Genomic DNA, 19820 nt, shown 5'->3' on the forward strand with positions numbered 1-19820 from the left:
TGTTTTGAAATCTAATTTGTTGTTTCTCTATAGGAAAGAAAAACTCTATTTTGCTGCACAAAGTCCAGCATGATTTAAACTCGGGTGTCTTCAACAACCGTGAGAATGAGATTATCCAGGAGATTGTGAAGTATGATCGAGAGATGGTTCAACAAGTGGAACTTCAAAGGCCTCTTGCCATGTCCCACACACCTCCATTTCATGGAGGCTCTATGTTCAATTCCCAAGGCCAACTTGCTAACAATTCGGCAATTGCTACTCTCCAGCAGGCTGTAGCTATGAGCTTCTGTCCTCCATCTACAGGCCTTTTTATTGGGTCTGTAGGTGTGCAATCACCCAGGACAGTCAGGCGGTTACAGCCTGTTCAGAGTGCAGCAAGCCCACTTTCAGTGTCCCCTGGTCAACAATCGCAGACACAACAACAAGTGGCTTCAGTTTCACCATATCCTTCAGCTGTCTCCAGTCCTCCAAACCAAAGCCCTCTAACAAACCGAACTTTCCAATATGGATCACAGGCTCAATCAGGCTCGCAGCTGTCACTAACACAGCAAAAAGCACCCAGCCCTCCCCAGCGTCCTGCAGCTCATAAGAGCACACAGGCACTGCATACAAGCAGCTTATCCCAAGAGGCAAGACCACTGTCTGCTTCCCAACCCTCATTGCCTCATAATATTTCCCAGACAGTAACCTCAAGTCCACCACAATCAACCAGAGAATCAACATCATCAATAGGAAGTCAGATGTCTGTGCAACCAAGTACAGGAGCTCTCCAAGGATCGATTCGAGGATCTGTCCCACCAAGGATGACCCTGACACATCAAATGTCCACAGGTGCAATGTTTCAAGTGTCACCAATGGCCGGTGCACAACAGGACTCCAGTGTTCCCAAGAAAGATTCTGTTGTATGTGTTACAGATATGGACACAGGCAAATCAAGGCTTTCCTCCAACTTGTGATGTATGGGTCACCGTGATCTTTTGTGGTAAATAAGAAGATTAAGTTTGAGAACAGTTAATAGTTGGTTGTGTGATTGAAAAAGAAATGCTGCTGGTTACTGCACATTCGAAACAAACTGCACATTCTGCCCTTAATTGCCATCTTACAGAAATTCTACATTTGTGCAAGAGTTCAAAAATCAAATGTCTGACAAATGGAGATGTGCATAATTATATCAAAGGATGCTGAGCTTATCAGCTTTTATTTCTTTTATCAATTTGTCTGTAATAGATGCATTATAAGTATTTAAACGCAATATGTGATTTTCTTCAGAAAAAGATCTTATTGTGGTATTTGGTGTGATGATGTTGTCTTATGTATTGTTGTATAGTTAGATGTAAATGGTTACCCCAATGCAAATAATTTTAATGTCTTAAGAAATTGCTGCTACACCATAATACAGCAAAACAACCAGCTTTTAACCTCCATTCTTTTTTCAGGGTGTTTATGCTAGGAAACATTTTTATTTTAATACTAAAAATGAGGAATGTTTCCAATATGGTTTTCCTTGTGTGATGTAACAGAACTATTCAGTAATGTAGTCTGATTTACCCCAGACTATAGGAAACAAAATTAACTCTTAATTTTCTGTTGAATATTTTTGAATACATTTAGTATCTCGATAATGAATGGATTTCTAGTTAATTAAAAACATTGTCCAGTGTTACTGTAAATGTAAATGAATAATTACTGAATCTGGACACTGAAACAGAGATTATGTACATACCATTAGGACCAAAAGTAGTTTAACGTGAAACTACATAGACAGTTGCAATGGTGGAATTCAAATAGCATTCTGGACTCCACCAGCCACCAATATTTTCCTCATTGAATGAGTGCATGATGTGAGAACATCATCCAACAGTCCATTACAGGGCATTGGCATTGCTATAAGGGAGACATAGTGATCATCAAGTATTAATGATAAACTGATGTCTTCTCATACTTTAATGCGCAATACAACAACTGAATCAATTAGCTGAATCATCCCTTTTTTATATGTTAGTTGAACTGAACACATCACTGCAATAAAAACTTTGATTGACTTCACTGATACTTCCCACGAGGCTTGTGACTGGCATCACAAAGTTTGTAAGACATTGTCATTTTATATTGAGCTTTAGTCAAATGCAAGCACAACTGTACTTTTGGGTTTGGTATTATCACTTCCAATGCCCAGAGTATGGAGTAATTAGAAAATAGGTAAATGCTTTAGTTGTCCAGTGCAGTTCTGTAAGATCATTTCTCATGAGATTTGATCAGTTCATTTTTTTTTGACAAGATCAGCATCATTGTAGTTAACTTATTGAAGACTGCAATTACTCCAAATTACATCAATTACTATTTTGTGATGTATTTATTAATCAAAAACATATGTATTAAGAAATTTCAATGTTTCTCTAATTGTGTTCTATTACATTCTTATAGATATTGCAAAAGGGATTGAGCATAGTTAAAATACTGAAAAAATCTTTCAATGTTTCAAGTGTTTATGAAATCTAGAATCAATTGCTTCTCTGAAAGGAAAATAAAATAATTTATTTGCAATAGAAATGAAATGAAACCAATCTGGGAAGCAATTAGATATTTTTTGTTTCTGAGGAAAGATTTAACACACTGGTAAAATTGCAGCTTATCACCTTGCTAAGCTATCATGGCCTTTATTGAGAATGTAGCTGAATGTAGATGATCGTGTTAGGTTATATCTCATAACTAAACAGACTGTAGTCATTGCAGCCATATCTTTAGTATAGGAAGAAGTAACCAGTAGGTACTTTTTTTTGAATGTATAAATGTAAATGGGCAAAGATTGTTCAATACCTAAAATGGAAAATGCTTCAACCATCTTCCCTTCCTTAGAATGACATATTATTAGAAATGCTCCATCCTACAAATGATTTTTCGCAACCTTTATGCAATAAATGTTTCAAGCTTTGTTTTCTAGTGCTTCCATTAAGTACTGGAAATGTGCTATCTTTCATAAATTGTATAAAGCCATAATATGTTGCCATCTGCCTTGTTCTTCAATCTAAGCTGTATTATATGATCATTCATTCACAGTGGGATCTGGCCTGGGAAAAAACCCTTTAAAAAAAGTTAAAACAATAGGCAGCTATGTGTGACATGGAAGAATGTATGATGTTGGCTGGAGGTGATGAAAGAATCCTTATTTAGAGGGTTTAAGCTGTATACTTTATTGTAATTATTCATACTGTGTTTTAAACAGCTCAGTTAATGGGAGAGTCACTTTGAGTGAAACTAATGATGTAAATTCTTGTCTCAAAGAAATTCAGAATGAAATAACTCTCCATTACTACTGAATTCACAGTTTCTAAAATTTCTAAATTAGTCACCATTTGCACTAGTAGTAAGCCATACACATTGAGCCGTCATTTCAATTTTTATTTCTCTCACTGTAGCATTCTTGTTGTCTGAGGGTTGCTAATTATACTTTAGCTTATCTAATAATCATATTATGAATATTTAATAGTTTTCAAGACAAATTAAATGGCTTGTTTAATTTGTTAAATAATTGGAGTTGTTTGTTGACCAGCTTGTCTCATTTTAAAAAGGAAAACTGTTTGGGAAGGGAAAACCAATATGCCATCACCATTCCGATCCAAGCTTACAATGCCAGATACTAAATAACTTTTAATTTGGATCCATAATCTTAATTCTTGATTGTATATGTGCATGGTCACAACTGAAGGGTAATTATGCTCTCATACATTGGTCTCCACATTGCATTTTCTTCATGGCTGCAGTCCACAACACCTTTGTTGTGGCTGAACATGTATATTTATTTATATAATACAAGTTCCACTTTAATTTCAGTGATTATCTGCTTTGAGGTGCAAACAGCCACAACTGGTAACTTCTTCTTAATGTTGGTGTTGAAATTCTGATCTTAATTGTTTTGCAATCAAATCTATTTATATGCAACTAATTCAAAAACAACTTCCTCACCTAAATAAATAGCAAGTACATGTTAATCTTACATTAGTTGTTTCATGAAGACAGACACTTCCCCACCTATAGCAACTCCTTAGCCTTATACTGCTAAACCATGTATTGCACCATGTATGCACTTCAGGTACATAAGAGGGTAGAGATTTTCTTAAATGCTTAAATTGGCAATCTTTTCTTGCAGCCTTTTTTATTCATTTTTGCAGACTTTGTATCTGATATTGTGCTTTCTCAGTGTGCTCTGTGATTAACTAATATGTAATTGTGTAATATTTAATGCCTGCTCAGGAGTTGCATTGACATCCAGTAAATTTAATAAATTCAATCTCGTGTAGAGAGATGCAAGTCTGCACACTGAGAAAATTGTAGAATCTTTATTGAGCATTCGTATTGAATAGAATGTCTTTTCTTGCATTCATTTTGTCAGCCATACAGGCATTCAATATTATGTACACTATGTCAAGTAGTTAACTGTCTGTAATACAAAATGTAAGAAGGTTTGAAAGAGTCATCTTATCCTTTTAGAGTCTGCCTAAAAATGTAATAATGCAACAATATTTCTTGAATGTTGTATGTTTGGACTGTAAAATAATGTATAGACTAAATGTATTGTCCTTTAGTTCCAACAAATGACACCTTTTATGCATAGTTTTCTAGCCTATGGAAGAAAAGGAAAAAATAAGCAATGTGGAGTGTTTATATTCCCAAATGCAGGTAATTTCTCACTGCACTTGCAAAATTTCAAGTGTTCATGTTGCTTTTGAATGTCAATGAAGTTTTTCTATTATTTTCGTGGATTTAGTAGATTTAAGCTAGTGCCTGGCAAAATCAGAATATTATCAATGAGATAAACGTATCAATGGGTGAATGTATATTGCAGCAACATTATTTTTTCTTTTAATGTGTTTTATTTTTCTCTCAAAGAGATCCTAACTGAACCAGTTGGAAGTCTTGAATTACAGAAGTCCACCTTGGCTGCATTCCATATTGGCAGCTGTTTAACTAGATAACACTTGTTTGCCACTTTAGAACTTGGTCCAATACTTGTATGCATGTTACATTCCTTTGTATTTTTCTAAATTGGTAGGGCAACATTTTGCTAAAGTGTACAATCTTCTATTATTTCCAACTATGTTTAACAGATTTATGCTTTAATGTCCGGGAAAGAGAAAATAGTAGAGTAAATTCATAACGGTAATGTTTCTATCCCTGAGTTAGAATGTCACAGTGAGTGGGAGTTGCAGTATCAATTGTTAGTAATGGATTAATGTCCTGCAGAGGTTCTTGTACCTGATGGCTGCATGTGACTTTCTTTATTTAGAGTAGGTGGCGCTGTTAAGTTGGTTGGTTGTCGCCCACCAAGGAAAGAGAAACAGACTTGTGTTTGTATAATACCTTTCCTGACCTCAAGGACCCAATAAACAGCAGTTACATATTTTTGAAGTATAATGTTGGTTCCAGTGCTGGAGATGATGCAAAGTTAAAATTCAAAATTTCAGTTACAGTAACCTAGTGGTACTAGATTCTCATGTGAGACTTGAATTAATTTTACCAACACAAAGACTTATACAGTATTTGCATAGATAATTTGTAAAATGTTCCAAGGCATTTTGCAGGAGCATGATCAAACCAAGCCACATAAGTAGGTATTGGGATAGATTAGTCAAAGAAGACTAAGAAGAGATAGAGAGGAAGTTCCATACTAGTTCTCAGCTACTGTTGGAAGGTGTGGCTACCAATGATGAAAATCAGGGAATGCAGAAGAGGAAACCATTGAATGATTGCAAAGATTTTCAAAAAGTTATAAGACTGAGGAGGGTCAAGACAAACAGAGCAGCAGAGTCATAAAAGGATTTGGTAACCAGGATGAAAATGATTGTCAGGATGTTGCCTGATTGGGTGCCAATGTGAACAACATTATCTCCAATTTCTTTATATTGTGCATGGCTACTCATTTCAGTGCGCGGAAAGTTTACATTTTTTGAATGCTCCCTCAAAAGGGCCATCTTGTAGTCACCTTGTTCTAGGAACACAACTGAGTTGCTGCACAACCATATTGTCACAAAGCTTGGAAGGTCATTAGTAATAGAAGTGTGAGATTTGGTGTGAATTAGGATACAGGCAGAACACGCCAGACAAGTATAATATATTCTTTGAGTTTGTTTTACACTTTATGGGAATAAACAATTTAATGGATATTTTATTGGATTGTGAAGCAAGTTCTCAGTTGTATCATCAGACTTAATGCACAATTTGTCAATGTACATTATTTAAAGCAGCATTCACACTTAATGACCTATATTAAAAGCAATTGCATTTTGCACTTCACAATCATTGCATTTGAGAGCTACTACTGTAGTGGTCTCATATTTAAATGGAATACATTTACTTTTAACTTTTGCTATTCAAATTTTAAGTATATTTGTGTGATGTAAATGCAGAATAAATGATTAATTCTATCCCATTTTGGCATTAAATTAAACTTGTTCCTTGTGAATCATCAGAGTAACTTGTTTCAATAAAGTAAACCAAACCTGCACCCTTCATTAAATATCTTCTATTTAGTATGAACTGGTAAAATATAGGGCCATATGAAAATTTTATTTCAGTGGAGATGTTAATACATAAACTAATACTCCAATTAAGAGTGCAGAGAAAAACTTTAAACAAACCTATTTGGTGTTTTAATATGTTTATCCAAGGGCATAAATAAAGGATTTAGATCAACAGAAAAACTTTGCTGAGACTTTGCTTTTGTTGTCTTAAATAGAATTAATCAAAAAAGTAATACTTTCCATATCCAAATGGAAGCAATCAACTGAAACTGCGTACTTCAGCAAAGAATGCCTTGGTTTTTAGTTTTATAGTTTCAAAGGAATTGTTTTATTTGATTTTTGTTCATTGATAGGATGAGGGTATTGCTAGCTAGATCAGTAATTGTTGTCCATCCCAGTTCCCCTTGAGAAATGGTAGTGAGCTGTCTCCTTGAACTGCTGCAATCTTTGGGGTCCGGGAACACCCCTTGTGCTCTTAGGAAGGGAGTTCTAGGATTTTGACCCAACAACGGTGAAGGAATGGGGATGTAGCTCCCAAAACAGTATGGAAGGGATCTTCTAAGTGGTGGCCTAATTTCAAATCAAAAATGCACAGTCTTGCTCATAGAATTGGGGTCAACATTTACTCAGCTAATACGTTTCATGAGTTTTAAAAGTCAAGAAAACAGGAATTTGTAAATAGATTACCAAGCAATAACAGTACAATAATACTGAATTCAAAACAAATCTTAGGTGGACTTCAATAACATCCATCTCATTATAATAACTGCAACCCAGTCATAAAGTTGTGCATGTCATGGGGTTTACTGACTCTATTGTTAAAATAACAAAGTTACCAATGAGAATCACTCCACTATCAACCTGTGAGATCGCAAATCCAATCCAACATTAAAACATTCACTGACAGTTATATTTCAATCACGTTTACATTTCTGCTGGCTTTGGGAGTTGCATTGTGATAATAATTAAATTGTATCAAATATTACTTCTTGCATTTGGAGTGGACTGCACTGTTTATATTTACTTTTATAAAGTGCAAACTTTCAATCATCTTTTAGAACATGATAAATGTGAGCAATTATAAAAATCAGTCAATATTATTGAGTGCTAATTTAATGAGCTGAAATTATTTAACATTGGGGTTGATGGAAATGTATATGTGCCACCTCTTTGTAAGTGCCTCCTTATTTGTCCCACTTGTACTTCCCCACAGCAATTAAGGAAACAAAGTAACATAGAGGTCAGTCAGCCCCTCAAACTCGTTCTGTCACTCAATTTGATCATAGCTGATCTGCATCTTAACCTATCCACTCATCTTGGTTCCAAATATCTTAAAATGATTATATAACAAAATCTGTCAATCTCAGTTTTGACAATCTTAATTGATCTACACTCAAATTATATTGGGCATATTGAGCTTCACCCTTCTAATACCGTTTATATGAAGGAGTGATTTCTGATATTATCACTGAATGAATTAGATTGACATTTAAGGCTGTGTCCCCATGTTCCCCTTACCAGAACAAATAGTTCACTATCTATCTTATAAATTTGTTCAGTCGTCTTAAATTCAATTCACTTTGACCATTCCCAATTGGTCCAATCAGTTCTCCTGAATTCTGCTACTAGTCTTGTCATTTGTTCACCACATTTCCAAATTGCCATTACTCCATAATCTCATCAGTTATCAAAATTAATGGTCCACACTTTGCTCATTTCAGACTTTTACATTAAAACGAAAACAAAAGCAGCTATTCTGGATGAAAAGGACCCAGCAACCAGACCTTTATACAGACCTTTAATAACTAAGCTGTGTTGTTTATGGAGGATGCAATCAAGTCGCTATTACTTGTAGGAGCTATGGTTTAAAATAAGAAAGTGATACTCATTTGAAACTGTAAAAAAAAACTTTTAAAAGATGTCATAGTTTTAGTAATAGAATGTTTAACTCTAAGTCCTGCAGTGTCTGAAATCTTCTCTTAAATCTTAAACATGAAGTATATCTGCTTATTGGTTAATTTAGCTTATTTCCGACTGCACTGCTAATTGGGCAGCTGTGTATGACAGCAAACATCACAAACAGAGAACCAATAAGGTTACTCTGTATTCTACAAATCCACATTACCTGCTGACCGTAGGGTTGACAGCAAACCTAGTAAGTCTTCTGCTCAGTAAATTCTGTCTTCCTATCTGAAGGAGCTAATGTAGTATGGGTATTTCAATGGGAGAGAAAAATATAACTGTATTAAGTCATATCAGAAATGAATTTGACTATATCTCTGAAGGCCAATCACATCATATAACTGATTTTTGAAGATAATCTATCTTCTTTGAATAAACTGTCTTGCTTTGTATTTCTCAATTTTTGATTGGAATACAATGGGTCCTTTAGCAATATTTAAATATAATGTAAGAAGTAGGGCAGGAGTAGGTAGGCCATTTGACTCTGTGAGACTACTCTACAATTCTGGTTGATTTTTTGCCTCAACTTTGCTTTTCCATATCCTTTGCACATCTCTTCCATAAAAGAGATCAAGAATTTGTCTATCTCAGCCTTAAATCTACTCACAAATGGAGAATCGATAGCCCTCAGGGGTAGACAATTCAAAAGATTCGCAGCCGTCTAAATAAATAAATTATTCCTCATTTCAGTCCTGAATGTTCTCATCTCCCCTTATCCCAAGACTGTATGCCTATGTGTTCCCAGCAAGAAAAACATCCTCTCAATTTCTACCTCTTAAGCCCAACTTGTATGCATCAACAGGATCATCCCTTATTTTTCTAACTTCCAGACAACATAGGACCAATGTATTTCTTGTCAAAGGAACCACTGTTTCATTACATAGGAACTAGGTGCATGAGTATGCCGTCCAGCGCTTTGAGTATGCTCTACAATTCAAAATGGCCCTGGCTGATCCTCTGTCTGAATGACATATTTTCATTTTCTCCCCATACCCCTGGATGCCTTTAGAACTAAAAACATACCTATCTCTTTCTGAATTTATTAAGTGACTGGACCTCCACAGTCTTGTGTGATAGAGAATTTCATAGGTTCATTACTTTTGAAGATATTTTTCATCACCTTAGTTCTAAGTAGTCAACCCCAAATCCTGAGACTATGTCACCTCTCCCTAATCAGGGAAAGCATCCTCCCTCCTCCAGGTCTGTCCAGCCCTATTATATTTCTTATATTTCTATCAGATCCTCTCTATCCTTCTGAACTCTAGTGAATACAGACCCAGTTGAACCCACCTCTACTCATTGGAGAATCCTAACATCCTGGTAGCAGCTTATTGAACTTCTGCAACACTCTCACTATACCAAGTAAATCCTCTCTTAGATAGAGACCACCCAGGATCCAATCTAGAGAATGGTTGTTGTACCATGCTAAGGAAGTGTGACCTTCCTGAGATATGGAGTCCAAAGCACACAGTAGTCCAGATGTGGTTTCACCAATACTCTATTCTTATACTCTAATCCCCTTCCAATGAAGGACACCATACATTTCAACTTTTTAGCTATAGCACCTGCAAGTGTATTTAAACATCACCATTTAGATTAGATTACTTACAATGTGGAAACAGGTCCTTTGGCCCAACAAGTCCACACCGACCCGCCGAAGCGCAACCCCTACATTTTACCCCTTCACCTAATACTACGGGCAATTTAGCATGGTCAATTCACCTGACCTGCACATTTTTGGACTGTGGGAGGAAACCGGAGCACCCAGAGGAAACCCACGCAGACATGGGGAGAATGTGCAAACTCCACACAATCAGTCGCCTGAGGTGGGAATTGAACCCAGGTCTCTGGCCCTGTGAGGCAACAGTGCTAACCACTGTGCCATATCTTTTCAAACAAAAAAATTTGTTTTTCTCATATTATCAAAGTAATTAACATCATACGTTCCACATTATTTTTCATCTGCCACCTTGTTGCCTAATGCTTAACATCTTTGAAGCCTCTTTTTTGCCTCCTGACAACTTTACATGTGTATTTGTAGCGGCACCTTTTTGACCGCAGGACATCCTAAAGTGATTTACAGCCCATGAAGTACTTTTGAAGTATAGTCACTGTTTATAATGTAGGGAATATGGCAGCCATTTTGCAGACAATCAGGTCCCACTGCCAGCAATGTGATAGTAATCAGATAAACTGCTTGAGATACAAAAGAAATTTCAACTGCATAATTTTCCCTCCACTCACCCTCCTTTCCTGTTTCCCTAGGGGAAAAAAAACAATGAAAATATAACAGCCTACTATGAAATATGCATACAACTTTGGGCCAAAGTTCAGCTCCTGAATTGTTTAATCATTATAAATCATACTGTGATTTCTCCTTAATTTATCATTTACCTCTTCACAGAGTTTGAGTACATAAAGAAATGAATATTTTGTATGTTTACTTATTTTCCAACTGTTGTTTGAATCAACAAGATACCATCTCCCTCCGTAATACAATGCTTGCCTTTTATGTGTTGGTGCAGAATACTGCTGCTGTTAGATTTGTGCCTGAGGTATGTCGATGGTGTTACAGATATAATAGTAATGAATTAAACCAGTCATTAAAAGCCTGTTGAGAATTCCAAAGAAAAATAAAGTGTAACAATGTGCACAATGTATGTATTCTTAGTATTGTTCAATTTTTCCAAGCCAAACATTAAATTGCAATTTCATTCCTTCAATTAATGTCTGCTATGACAAACTAATGGAGCAAAATGACAGTGATACCAGCTTGCAAGCAGTTTAAAATAAATGAGTACACTAACTTCAAATAATATGATTTCATTTTGTAAGGAGTGAGCAAGCAAATGTCTTACACAGAATATGACAATTTAACCCAGGAGAATAAGTAAGAACTTAGTAATTTTGTTTTAATCAAAGCAGTTATGATCAAGATTCCACGTGACTGGGTGTTTCCTATATTCTTCATCGGCAAAAATGGTTCACCCCCTTCCAAATTTATTTTGTTCTCCTTAAAAGTGATGGCTCAGGCCGGGCAAAGTTTCACAGGCAGCAGCAGTCTGTCAACTTTTCACATGCCAGTCTTTGGGCAGACTATTCAATCACAGTCAGCATCACAGCTCAGAACACAATCCTACTGTTACTCAATACCTGCATAGGCTCTTTCTGGATAAGATTTCTGAATAGCAATCATCACTCTGGGTGACCTTGTGCATCAGCAAAGATACATTTGAGGAACTTCCGTTATGTGGAGAGATTAGAGGAATTGGATAGTTAAACATTGGAAGTATTCAAAATTAAGAACAATCTTAATAGGGTAAAAAACATATTTTTCTATTGACAGGAGGGTTGGTTAACTAGAGGAGACACAGATATTTCCAAATCAACCTGTTCAAAAATGTTCAGATGCACCTCTGGAGCCGGTGGACCTCCTAGCTCAGAGATAGGACAATATCACTGCACCACAAGAGTCGTAACTAGACGACACATATTGTAATAGTTGGTGAAAGACCTAGACTGGAGATGACTGAATCTTTTTTAATGCAGCAAGATCTGATCTGGAATGAGCTATCTGCAAGGTTGGTAGAAAAAGGATTTAATAGTAACTTTCAAAAGTGAATTAGCGAAATATTGGAAGGAGAAAAGTTGCAGGATTTTACAGCAAAGGAAGGAGAGTGGGACTAAATGGGTAACTCTTTCAAAGAAGCAGCACAAGAACAAAACATCTCCTTCAATGTAGAACAATTCATGATTTATACTTATAACGTGCAAATACACCAAATTAGTGTGGATTTATGGATCAGAAATTGACCTGAATAATGACATCCAAGCTGCTGTACATGATTTTAAAGTCTTCTTACACTTTTTAATTTATATTATCAATTCGCAGTTTTCAATCACCATTTTCAGTGATGACAGATGTGAAGAGCTAACTAATGAGGATACATTGTATACTTGACACTTAGGTTCTCCATCTAACTGAGGGGCCGTCACATTAAGGTTTTAACATATTAACAGTGTTTAATTGTGTTGATGTAGAAAAATTGTTTTCTCGAGAACAAGAGGCATAAAGTTAAGCCATTCCGAACTAATACAGTAAAGATCTGGAATCCTCAAAGAATGTAAATACTTGGCCAATTGAAATTTCCAAGCTTTAAACTGATTACATCTTTGTTATATAAGGATATTAAGTAAAACAGATTAAATGCAGTAGAGGTGCAAATTGGTCATTATCCAACAGAATAGTAAAACTTGATTGTAGGGCTGAATGGCTTCTCTTTTTGTATAGTCAACTAGGGGATAAAGTTCTCAAGATGCAGAGAGATACCGTGATGCCATAATGAACAAATCGGGAATAGTTTGATAGATGATGCATTTCACTCTCATTTCGACTTGCATTGAAGCTTTATGGTTTCTCCTTACCTAAGGTGCAGGAGATTTAAAAATATCACTATTCAAACTATTTTACAAACCCTGTTTATTTAAAGACACATCATTTTTTTTTTTCATGACAAGAACGTAGAGTCAGAAAGATGTACAGCACGGAAACAGACCCTTCGGTTCAACTCATCCATGCTGACCAGATATCCCAACTAAATTTAGTCCAAACTGCCAGCACTTGGCCCATATTTTTCTAACCCTTCCTATTCATATACCCATCCAGATGTCTGTTAAATGTTGCAATTGCACCAGCCTCCACCATTTACTCTGCAGCTCATTCCATACACACACCACCCTCTGCGTGAAAAAGTTAGCTTTTATATCTTCCCCTCTCACCTTAAACCTTCGCCTGCTAGTTCTCCTGCCCCCACCCCGGGGAATAGCCTTTGTCTATTTACCCTGTCTATGCCCTTCATGATTTAATAAACCTCTATAAGGTCACCCCTCAACCTCCGACGCTCCAGGGAAAACAGCCCCAGCCTATTCACCCTCACCTTATAGCTCAAATCCTCCAACCCTGGCAACATCCTTGTAAATCTTTTCTGAACCCTCTCAAGTTCCACAACATCCTCCCGATAGGAAGGAGACCAGAATTGCATGCAATATACCAAAAGTGGCCTAACCGATGTCCTGTACAGCCGCAACATGACCTCCCAACTCCTATACTCAATGCTCTGATCAATAAAGGAAAGCATACCAAACGCATTCTTCACTATGCTATCGACAATGCACCACAATGCAAAGATCAGCAAAATAACTTGCTTTCACACTGTGGTATGAATCTCTAATTGGTATTGGTGCGAGTGTTACAAAAATAAGGGCAAACAAGAATATTTTTCATTGATTTTAGCGTTTGAAACGTTTTGAAATAAGGGATACAGGACTGAAATGGGTAATAGTAACTTTCCTCAGGTTTTGAAATGGCAACATTGATTGAGATGTTGCTGGTAAGTACAAATATATACATACCAATTATTTGTCAATTAGTTATCAATTATTATATATAAAAGACTAAAGTACTTTAAGAATATATTCACAGTCTTTGTAGAACCTTGTCCTGGAGAATACTTCCTAAACTCACTGAGGAACATAAGCGCAGCAGGCATTAGTTTCAATTTCCTTCAACAAAGCTGTTCATCAAGAGATTAGGCCTGCTTCTAAAGTGTTTCCTTAACTCAACGTTTGGGTGAAGATTTGTAGCTCGGGTGCTCATTGTTGTGGTTCTGTTCGCCAAGCTGGAAATTTTTGTTGCAAACGTTTTGTCCCCTGTCTAGGTGACATCCTCAGTGCTTGGGAGCCTCCTGGGAAGCGCTTCTGTGGTGTTTCCTCTGGCATTTATAGTGGCCTGTCCCTGCCGCTTCCGGTTGTCAGTTTCAGCTGTCCGCTGTAGTGGCCGGTATATTGGGTCCAGGTCGATGTGTTTATTGATGGAGTTTGTGGATGAGTGCCATGCTTCTAGGAATTCCCTGGCTGTTCTTTGTTTGGCTTGCCCTATAATGGTAGTGTTGTCCCAGTCAAATTCGACTGGGACAACACTACCATTATAGGGCAAGCCAAACAAAGAACAGCCAGGGAATTCCTAGAAGCATGGCACTCATCCACAAACTCCATCAACAAACACATCGACCTGGACCCAATATACCGGCCACTACAGCGGACAGCTGAAACTGACAACCGGAAGCGGCAGGGACAGGCCACTATAAATGCCAGAGGAAACACCACAGAAGCGCTTCACAGGAGGCTCCCAAGCACTGAGGATGTCACCTAGACAGGGGACAAAACGTTTGCAACAAAAATGTTTCCTTAACTCTTTCCATCTCCAGTCTACTTAAGCAGAAGGACAGATTAAAGCAATTTTTAGAATAAAATTAATTTACGTTTGAAGATAGGACGGATTTGCCTTTATTGTCCTGTGACGATTGGACATGAAATTGGGGACTGGTGGTATATTTGGGAATGTAAATGACTGGGCAACAGTGCCATGACTACCCTAGTGTTAGAGGTTTGAAATTCCCACAAACGTCAGGACGTCAGGACTTCTGCAAGGTCCCAATGTGCATCTGTGGTTGTATGTATGGTCTCCAATATTTGATAGACTGAGAGGTTTGGCCTGTTGATTCAAAATTAAGCAGCAGATGAGAGAATTGCCCACCACGTGTATATTTTGTGATCCTGGTTGAGGGAGGGTGCCTGGAAGTATTTCCAGTTCGTCACCCTCGAGGTATTGGGGTACTTCTACATTTAATCTACCAACTGACCTTGGTGTAACATCTCATCGAATATGTGGGAACTCTAAAAACTATCACCCCACTGTCAACACAGCCAAACTGTGTGCTCTGGGACTTAAACCCACAGCCATGTCTAATAGTAGAGACTGATGCCAGTAAATCAGCGCGGCAGTCACATTATTTACTGGCATGAAAAATTCCCCTACACAAATATTTTTGAAAGAAAAGTCCTTTCTTATTATATGTTTTTGTCTTGTTTAAAAGGAGATATCCATTAAAGTCTCAGTTGGCAAATGAGCTATGACTGTGGTATTGAGGCAACACATCAAAGGCCAAGGAATGATTCTCCATCAGTATTCATTTAGCTGCTCTCATTCACAGTCACATCCACAATAGGCTTCAACACAGCTGAGCTACTGAGGGAGAACTGCTTCCTCAATTGTTTCCCGATGTCTCATGTTGGAAATGATGCATTGGTCGTGATGGTCCATCAGTCAAATAGTCTGCTGACATCAGTTGTGTTTGCAAGAGTGAGAAAGTGCGAAACAGCAGTCAACAATTGTCCAACTGCACATCTCCAGAACAGAGGAAAGAAGAGACACATTGGAAAGTAAAAGGACAATAATCCTAATGTTAAAATTATTGAAAAATGAACGAGCTATAACTTCATAGTATATTGATTTCATACATTATGTTTCAATGTTCGTTATCACAAACTATAAGCAACACTCTAATCATGTATAATTAGACACAAATGTTACTAACAATGGGCAAGGAATTTAACAAGACTATCACCATTAAAAAAGCTTAATTATTTTACAGTGAATTCATTTTGATCATCTCTTAATTATTTAGCACTTTAAGAACGCCATCATCCTTCATGTCAGATCCTATTTTATTTTTCCAAGCAAACTATGAGATAATTGGAATATTTTTCAGCTTGACTGTCTTTTGCATTGAATTGCCTGCCTGTTGTAGAATACACCTTTTTTTGTCTGATTGTGATAAATAGGATTAAAATCCAGATGGATTCTACAATAGACAGATGCTTTGCCCCCGCAGCAACTCCCCTAACCATAGCACCCACCCCTCACCAGAAGTCAACAGTGAAAAACACCCAGTGTTTCTATTTAATTAATTGAATTTAAAAATTGCTATTCCGTGATTGTCAACATATTCTTCATATCATTTTCAGGTGAGAAACATTTTTGTTTTTATTAATATTGGGAATAACCTAGACTTGATGCAGACCTTTTAAGTAAGGAACAGTGTAACTGTTGATTAAAATGAGTTTTGTTTTTGTATTCAACTGTAGTTCTTGTCATTCCCAATCCCAAAAAAACTATTTTTAAATATCCTGTTCAGTCATGTTATGATACACCTCCAGCATAGGTGGGACTTGAAATTAGACCTTCTAGTCCAGAGAAAGGGGCATTGCTACTGCAATACAAGACCTCCTAATACAAAGTAGATGATGAGCCAGTGAGGTTTACCATTCCAGCAATGAAAATGTTCCTAATCACACTCCATTTGAGTCATTTCATGAGTCAGCATCCTCTGATACATCAAAAAGAGGCTGAGAATAAATCCCCGAGGTTGCTAAAATTTCTTTATACTTAACATACAGTATCAGGAATGTATGCACAGAGAGAGTTACTTAATAACAAGCTCCTAAATCCATTTAGATGTTTTACAAGACAAGCTGTGAATTAAGAATTAAATTATTGTGAGATTTATTATCTCTAAATTCCATAACTACTCCTCAGACTCAAAGGATGAGGCAGCGCAGAAAGAGTTTGATTGATCCATGGAGTCTATGCTGGCTTTGCAAAGAGCAATACAGCTAATCCCACTCTTTCCATAATCCTGCAATTATTTTTCTCCTTCAAGTACTTATCCAATTCCATTTTAAAGACCATATACCATTCTTTCATGAAGTGCATTCCAAATCCTCATCATTAATTGTGTGTAAAAAGGTTTTTCCTTATTTGCATCTGATTTCTTTGTCATTCACCTTAAACCTGCCCTCTGGTTATTTACCCTTTGGCCACTGGAAACCCTTTCTCCTATTTACTCTGTGGCACCCTCCTTGGTTTTCAACATCCCTGCCAAATCTCTTCAGAGATTCTTTATTCACTGCTTGAAGAAGAACAATTCCGATTTCTCAAGTCTATCCACCCAATTGTAACTCCTCATCCCTTGAACAGTTTTGGTATATCTTTTCTGTACGCTCCCCAAAGTGCTCACACCCTGTCTAAAATATGACTGTGAGAATTGGACGTACTGCTCCAAAAGTGACTATAATTCTGCATACATTCAGCATAACCTCCTGGGTTTTTGTTTTGCTGTGCTCTACTTATAGAGCCCATATTGTGAACTACTTTGTTAATCTGTTCGAACCACCTTCAAAGATCCAGCCAGGATAACAGACATGGATCGAGTGGCCCACCTAGAGTAGGATGAGCTGCAGACATCAGGAACCACACTGTGACATGAGTGCAGGGAAAGCAGCTGATTGGTGAGTAGGATCGGTGAATATTTCCAGTCTTTAAGTCAAAAGTGACATTTTCAATTTCTGTTTGGAGCGCTAGTCTTTTTCTTTTTTCTTCTTTAGGAATAGCTGGTCAGATATACAATAGGTGTTTTGAAAGATTATTACTGTAAAGTTTTAAAGGGCAGAGATGCTAGTGTAACAATTAATGCATTAAATAAAATATCATAACAATGGCAGGACAAATGATGTGTTGCTGCTACAGCATGTCGAAGCTGCTGGACATCAAAATGGTTGCAGCTCGAGAAATTTCAGATCCATAATTAGAAGCTGAAGTCCGAGCTCTTGATATTGAGCCTCATCAGGAAGGGGACAAGTTGCCCTGGACACCTTGCTCCAAGAGGAGCTCATATCCCTCAGACAAGGTAATTCAAATTCAAATTTGCTCTTTGATCAGGGATGACTGCAGGGGAGGCAACTTTAGGACCCAGGGTCAGCATTTGAGAAAAGGCTCTTAAGGCACAGTGTTAGTTTCCTAACCTTGGAGAGCTGGGTTCAAGATCCATCTGCTTCTGAGATGTAAAATAACACCCCTGAACAAGTTGATTAGAAAATATCTAGCATTTGAGGAGCCTGAGCCTCTGCAATTGTCCAAAATGTTTGTGAGCTGTGTGGACCAGAGACAGGAATAAGGATGAGTGAACTGACCACAGTATACTGGCACAGGGAACCATTCAAGTGGGAGGACGAAAGAGGAATATAACTGCAGTTTGGGACAATACAATCAGAAGGATAGATGCATTGTAAGTCGGACTCCCAACGATTATGTTGCCTGCCCAGTGCCAGGGTTAGGGACCTCTCCTTAGGCTGGAAAGGAACTTGGAGTGGGAGAGGACAGATTCAGTTGGCATTGTTTACATCCAGAGAAGGAATTAAAAATGGGTAGCTATAGGCCTGATGGCTTAATATCTGCAGTTGGGAATATTTATTTTAATAGTATTTGCTTTTTGAAGATTTCTTAAACAGCCCTACTATTCAACACCAGGTTATAGTCCAACAGGTTTATTTGAAACCGCAAATTTTCAGAGCCCCTGCTCCTTCCTCAGGCAGCTGCCTGAGAACAAATAAACCTGTTGCACTATAACCTGGTGCCATGTGATAATTGACTTTGTCCACCCTAGTTTGACATTGGTACCTTAACATCAATCCTACTACTGCAATCAATCTTCCATTTAACTTCTAACAACTAGTTTTGGTATGTACAGTCATATTATAATGGAAGCAAATCAATTTCTTCATATCATTTTTGATTCTAGCCTTTCTTCTTTTTCACGTTGACACCCTAAAACTAGTGCCAGATTATTAGAGAGTGGCAAATGTTATTCCCGTGTTCAAGAAAGGGAATAGGTATAATCCTGGGAATTACAGACCAATCAGTTTTATGCCTATGGTGGGCAAAGCCTTCGAGATGACTCTGAGTGACAGGACTTATGATTACTTGGAAAACCTTTGTTTGGTTAGAGATAGTCAGCATGGCTTTGTAAGGGGCAGGTCATGCCTCACAAGCCTTATTGAATTCTTCGAGGATGTGACAGAATGCATTGAAGAAGGTAGAGCAGTGGATGTGGTGTACATGGATTTTCGCAAAGGCATTTGATAGGGTTCCCCATGGTAGGCTCAGTCAGAAAGTAAGGAGGTATGGGATACAGGGTAACTTTGTCTGTCTGGATACAGAATTGGCTGGCCCATAGAAGACAGACGGTAGTAGTTGATGGAAAGTGATCAGCCTGGAGCTCGATGAGCAGTGGTGTTCCACAGGTGTCTGTTCTGGGACCTCTGCTCTTTGTGATTTTCATAAATAACTTGGATGAGGAAGTGGAAAGATGGGTTAGTAAGCTTGTTGATGACATGAAGGTTAGTGGGGTTGTAGATAATGTGGATAGCTCTTGTAGGTTGCAAGGGGACATTGACAGGATGCAGAATTTAGCAGATAAGTGGCAGATGGAGTTCAACCTGGAAAAGTGTGTAGTGATTCACTTTGGAAAGTCGAATTTGAATGCAGAGTACAGGATTAAAGGCAGGATTCTTGGCAGCGTGGAGTAACAGAGGAATCTTGGGGTCCATGTCCCTGGATCCCTCACAAGATCATCAAAGATGGGTCTGCTGGAAGGCTGGAGG

At 37.6% G+C, this 19820-nt stretch overlaps 1 protein-coding gene across 2 annotated transcripts in view; it reads left to right on the plus strand.

The window, feature by feature from the left end:
• Positions 1-11217, plus strand: part of LOC122565372 (potassium/sodium hyperpolarization-activated cyclic nucleotide-gated channel 2) — a 129395-nt gene extending 118178 nt beyond the window's left edge. Inside the window, exon 6 of one of the 2 annotated variants that reach the window (XM_087976018.1) lies at positions 34-11217. In XM_087976018.1, coding sequence (XP_087832144.1) covers positions 34-956 — 923 coding nt within the window. In that variant the 3' untranslated portion in view covers positions 957-11217. The remainder of the gene's footprint in view (positions 1-33) is intronic. The other variant, XM_043721281.2, reaches the window with a different exon arrangement.
• The last annotated feature ends 8603 nt before the right edge of the window (positions 11218-19820 follow it).

Source organism: Chiloscyllium plagiosum, unplaced genomic scaffold (assembly GCF_037043375.1).
Source record: "Chiloscyllium plagiosum isolate Xiang-an unplaced genomic scaffold, Cpla_swu_hap1 HiC_scaffold_28, whole genome shotgun sequence".
NCBI lineage: Eukaryota > Metazoa > Chordata > Chondrichthyes > Orectolobiformes > Hemiscylliidae > Chiloscyllium > Chiloscyllium plagiosum.